This window comes from Lichenostomus cassidix, chromosome 5 (genome assembly GCF_008360975.1).
Source record: "Lichenostomus cassidix isolate B80296 chromosome 5, HeHo_3.0, whole genome shotgun sequence".
In the NCBI taxonomy this organism is placed as follows: Eukaryota; Metazoa; Chordata; class Aves; order Passeriformes; family Meliphagidae; genus Lichenostomus; species Lichenostomus cassidix.
In genome coordinates this window covers 59194080-59199994 of record NC_139486.1, presented here as the reverse complement: position 1 = coordinate 59199994, position 5915 = coordinate 59194080, and the positions used below count along the sequence as shown (strand labels likewise).

Genomic DNA, 5915 nt, shown 5'->3' with positions numbered 1-5915 from the left:
CATCCCATGGTCAGAGCCTCCCCTCACAATCTCACCACATCAGTGACAGCTTCCCCTTACATGTCCCAGGGACAGAGATCTTGTCAGGAGGAGGTGGCCATGTCACCCCCTTCCTCTCCTCCTGCCATTCTCTGCTGTTGTCCCACCATGTGAGGGGCTTCTGGCTTTCCCTGTGTGGTGGTGGATGGTGGGTATCCATCAACATAGGAGGGGACATATAACATTCCCAGGATGGCAGAGAGGTGAGAGAGATGAGCCAGAGACCTCCAAGAGTGAGAAATCCCTGATGTGCAGACCTGCAACAGCACAAGTTGCTCAGTGCCTCTAGTGACATGTATCTGGCGCTCAAAGACATCTCCCAACTTCCTTCTGGGACACACTTCCAGGAGTTGCACCTTTCTCCATTTCCCTCTCAGGGATGGACCTTGAACTTGTATTCTCTCCTTGTGTCAAGTCTTCCTCTAGCTCCAAATCCTGCAGCTCCAGGCTGGACACCCTGGAGAGACCATGGACCTTGTGCATCAACAAGGGTATCTTTGGAGCACATCAGTCTGGGGGATGACAAGCACAGGATACAACTCCAGAGGAGATGAAAAATGCATGAAAGAAAGGCAGAAAATAAGCAACAAAATGCCAGTCCCTGTGCTGTGAAAGGCTGAGATTGTGTGGCAGGAACCACTTGGAGATAAGAGCACACTGGCAGCACCATGTACCCCACAAACCTAATCTCAGAGGAGACACATGCTCAGTAGGGGTAATTGGGCTGCTGATTGTGGTTAGATGGGATGTGATGAGAGGCTGTGGGCAAAGCCCTCGTGCACTCCTGTGTCTGGGCACTGGTGATTTCCCACAGCAAGTGGACACAAGGCCAGTGCTTGTCCTCATGGCTGCTGCTCAGGGGCTCTGTTGGCACCCAAGGGGCAGGGACTGGGTTCACAATGAGGGCTGGAATTTCTGAGGGGTTCACAAAACCCTGTAGAAGCTGAAAGGACCATAGTGGAGCAGGCTTTCCATGGACAGGCTCTTCCCTCACCAGAGGAGTATTTTTACCCAGGATTCACAGCATCTGAAGGGACATAATATTATCTGTGCTGTACTCTCCTTCTTCATTGTTTTAGACCCAGTAAATGGTGTTGAAAATTATAGAATTTCAGTGTCTGAATTAATAGGATCATAACAGATCAGCAGCTCCTCATGAAGAACTGGGGGAAGGAGTGGAAGGGGGTGACATGGCCACCTCCTCCTGACAAGATCTCTGTCCCTGGGACATGTGAGGGGAAGCTGTCACTGATGTGGTGAGATTGTGAGGGGAGGCTCTGACCATGGCATGTGATCTCTGGGCTAAGGGCTGCACACCAGGCACGAGGGATGAGGCTGAAGTAGAGCCAGTGGTCCCAGCAGCCATCCCCAAATCCTTTCTCCTGGGGCTCCTGTGACAGCACTGTCCCTACAGGAGGTAAGAGTCCAGGGATGGACTGGTGGCAGATGACGCCTGTCCTTGTCCTGGGAACTGCAGGGGTGGGGGTTCTTCCTGGGGCTGGTGTGGGGCTGTGTGAGCAGATGGGAAGTGCTGGGAATGCTGATGGCCCTTATTTCCCTCTGGTCCCCATCTCTCCCTAGGAAGTGGTGGGAAAAAGAGAAGACAACCACTGGGAACAGGATCATTCACCATGGAGGAGAACAGCACAACAAACCTCACTCTGAATGGATCTGTGGACTTGGAGGAATATCTCCCAGATCAATGCTCGAGCTTTCCCTACACACTGATTGCTCTTGCAGGGGTCTGTCTGGGGATTTCCCTCTGTGGGCTGGTGGGGAATGGGATGGCCATGTGGTTCCTGGGCTTCCACATGAAGCAGAACCCTTTCACTGTCTACATGCTTGTGGTGGTTTTGATTGACCCAAAACATCAGTAAAGTATTTTTAACATCTAGGAGAAATTCGGACTCCTCAGAAGCTGTTGTAGTAGGCCTAGGGAGGTGTCTGAGGGGTGGGGAGTGACACAGAGATGGCTCCTGTGTGTCCTGAGTGCAAGTTCTGGAAGTTTTTACATCAAGTCCCGCAGAGCCAATCTCTGATGGCTCTGAAGGTGATGGACATGCTGCTGGCCAAGTTTGGGCCAATTGGAGGTGCTGGTTACGCCTCTGTGAAAATATATTTAAGAAGAAATCAAAACAAAGCAGGCACACACTTTTTTCATTTCTTTCTAGTTGGAGGAGGAGGTGATGGAGATAAAAACATGAGAAGGGAGAACAGCATGGAGACGTGAAGGTCAGTGAAGAAGGTGGGGGGGAGGTGCTCCAGTGCTGGAGCTGAAAACCCTCTGCTAGCTGTGCTGAAGGCCATGGGGGGAGCAGGAGGTCCCCCTGCAGCCCATGGAGCCCACAAGGGTACAGAAATCCACCCACAGCCCATGCCAGAGGAGCAGGTGGATGCCTGGAGAGGGCAGTGATCCAGTTTGGAGGCTCGAAAGAGTTAAAGCTACAGAGGCCTTTTCAAGGAAGAGAAAGGCCTTGCTCCTGGCATGGAAGCAGCCTGGCCTCAGCTTGGCAGAGTCTGCACAGCACCTTATGGACAAAGAGACTCATGTTGCAGCAGAATTCAGGCAGGATGTTGCTCGTGAGATTGGACCCACGTCAAAGAAGTTCCCAGAGGACTTTCTTTCGTGGGAAGGACCCCTGGCTAAGTAGAAAAACCCCTCTCCCGGGTTGGACTGACCAGAGAACAAACCCCTCTCAACCTGCCCCCTGTCTGTGTTGTGGGTTTGGAAAGAGGGAAAGGGGGGTGAGCAGAGAGACTGCTTCTTAAGAGGGTGGGGGTGAGAGCAGAGAAACTGCCTGATGAGAAAGAGAGATAAGTATAGATAAAGAGTATTCATAGTAGAAGAATTGTGGTGATGAATAGATGTATGGACCTGCTCTGTGGACTGAAAAAAATACTCCCCCACTCCCTGCCCCCCTACCCAGGTCTGGTGGTTATAAAAGAGGAAAGGGGGTGAATGCTATAGATTCTTTAGAGGGAGGCGGGGGGAGTGGACAAAAACTGTATGAAAAGTGTATTTTTGCCTTGCATTTATCCTCCAACTCTGTTAGGTAATTAAATCGCTCTTTGCAACTTTAAGCTTGGAGCCTGCTTGCCCTTTTTCTTTTTCTGTGCATCCTCCTGCCAACCAGTGTCCTATCTCATTTGACTCATGAGACTGGTGTGTATTTTTTATAGTTTTCTTTTTGTAGCAAGGCAGAGTTGAGGTGCCTGGCGTTTTTAGTCAGGGCTAAACCTTGACAGTCTCCAGAGCATGACTCACCACCCAAGGCTTTCACTCTCACTTCCCTTTCCAGAAGCAGTGGCACGTTGCTTTCCCCTGGATTTAAGGCAGTGGGAAAAGGAGGGACAACTTCCCCTGAGTATGAGATGTGTCTGCTGCCCAGATCTCTCTCAGGAATGAGGAGCTCTTGGCACTGTCAACATCATCCCAACCACTGCAGGAATGTGCCTTAGGAAGAGCTCTGGTGTGAGACAGGTACCTGCCCTCCTCACACAAGACAGAGGCTTTAGAGTGGGAAAAACTAAGGAAACGAGCAATTTTTGGACACTGTTCACTAGGGATGAGCTCTGCAGCAAATGGATGTTGTTTATTCAACAAATTTTGGGGGCAGAGTTACCATGTTGGAAACAGAACGAATAAATCCAGATCTAATTATGGGATGGTAACAATGTGAAAAAGATCAGTACAACCTGGATTTTGGCTCAAGCTGCTGTGCAGAGTTGCTGTTCAGCTCCTCCTGAGAATGGCCAGGTTCAGGATGGAGGTGCTGAAGGGCTTCCTTGGACATTGATGCTGGGAAACCAGAGGATGGCCCCATTCTGCAGAACAGCAGCATAACCCCCTGATTTCTGCACAATAAAAGGGTCCAAGCACCTGGTGATGTGAATTTCCTTATTTCAAGCTCTTTTTTGGTCACAGGCACCAGAATTCTGTGGAATTCACCATGGTCCCTGCACTTTACTCGGAATGATTTAATTATGGAATGGAAAAATGTGACAAATTCCCACTTAATGGGCAAGGGAATGTTGCTGTCCCTCCCCCAGCTCGGCAGCCCTACCTGGGGTCAGTTTGGTCTCTTCCCATGAGCAGGGAATACAGGGCTGGCTCTGTCAGACAGACTGGGAAGGATGCTCCTTGAGATCCTTACCTTTCTCCTGCCATCCAGAGGCCCCAGCCCCACAGAGATTTGGGAAATCACTGCCATCCCATGCTGGATGTGTCCCCAGGGCTTAACCTGTCACACTCTGTCGATGCAAAAGATCCCCCAAAACCTCATGAAACTCATCTGCTGAGCCAAAGGAGATGGAGTTTATTCCCTGAGGCAATGAGGGTCATTCATAGGGAATACAGGAACAGGACTGAGCTCAGAGCCATGTGCCCACATGGTCCCATATTTGTGGGTGTCTTTGAGGTGACACATCTCCAGGTGCCTCACGTCCAGCAGTGCCTCACAGAGCTGTCGCCTCCACCACAGCAGTGTCCCCAGGGCCATGGCTGCCCTCCTCACTCCTGGCTTTCTCCTCAAACACCCTCCGCAGAGCGACTTTGATGGAGCGCTGGAAGCGACGCTGCCGCCAGCTCCCCACCAGCACATAAATCACAGGGTTGAGGCTGCTGTTCAGCAGTGCCAGCAGAAAGTAGATGTTTTCGGAGAATAAAGGGCTAGAAAAAGGAAGATTGAGGAGAACCTCCACGCAGAAAGGGATGCCACAGATGAAGAAGAGCAGGACGTTGAGCAGGATGGTGACAAAGAGCCTCCCTGGGTGTCTCCTCTGGGAGCCACAGCAGAGCTTGAGGAACAGGAGCAGGTTGGAAACCAACATCATGAGGGAAAAAGCCACGGAAATGGTGAGGGCTACAACTGCAAGGATGGTCACAGAGTCTTCAGTAAAGGTGTGGGTGACATAGAGGGAGGACACAAAAACCCCAATGAGAACCCAGAGGGACCCACTGATGACACCCGAGAGGTGCCGGGGGCGGTGGCAGCGATACCAGATGGGGCAGAGGATGGAGACACAGCGCTCCACGCTGAGGGCTGTCAACAGCCCCAGGCTGCTCAGGTCAAACAGGTAGCATGGGAACCGAAGGACATACACAAAATCCAAATAGTGTACAATAAAATGAAACAAAGATGTGCAAAATATTGCTATGGTCAGAAAACCCAGTATAAGCAGGGAGAACAGGAGGAGCAGGGAGAAGTCAGCTACAGCCAGATTTAGGGTGTAGACAGTGAAAGGGTTCTGCTTCATGTGGAAGCCCAGGAACCACACAACCATCCCATTCCCCACCAGCCCACAGAGGGAAATCCCCAGACAGACCCCGAAAAAGGCAATCCTTGTATATGGAATGCTCAAGCATACACGCATCATAAATTCCTCCCAGTCCAGGTCTCCATAAATTGTATCATTCAAGGTGAAGTTTGTTGTGCTGTTCTCCTCCATGGTGAATGATCCTGTTCCCAGTGGCAGCCTTCTCCTTCTTCCACCACCTTCTAGGGGGACATGGGGAACCAGAGGGAAATAAGGGCCATCAGCATTCCCAGCACTTCCCATCTGCTCACACAGCCCCACACCAGACCCAGGAAGACCCCACACCCCTGCAGTGCCCAGGACAAACTCCCACCCTGTCCAGTCCTGTCCCTAGAAAGGAGGCATCACCCACTACTCCATCCCTGGACTCTTACCTCCTGTAGGAACAGCTCTGTCACAGGAACCCCAGGGGAAAAGGATCTGGTGGTGGCTGCTGGGACCACAGGCTCTGCTTCAGCCTCATCCCTCGTGCCTGGTGTGCAGCCCTTAGCCCAGAGATCACATCCCATGGTCAGAGCCTCCCCTCATAACCTCACCACATCAGTGACAGCTTCCCCTCA

General features: G+C 51.4%; 1 protein-coding gene across 1 annotated transcript; it reads right to left on the bottom strand.

Moving 5' to 3' along the window:
• Positions 1–4494: 4494 nt before the first annotated feature.
• Positions 4495–5487, bottom strand: LOC146436806 (mas-related G-protein coupled receptor member A2B-like). Its single transcript, XM_085063914.1, has one exon. It carries the CDS (start codon positions 5485–5487, stop codon positions 4495–4497), a length of 993 nt encoding a protein of 330 aa, XP_084920040.1.
• Between the last annotated feature and the right edge of the window lie 428 nt (positions 5488–5915).

Excerpts from the sequence above, each read along its gene's own strand:
- LOC146436806 (XM_085063914.1), bottom strand. The coding sequence starts at position 5,487 with ATGGAGGAGAACAGCACAACAAACTTCACCTTGAATGATACAATTTAT.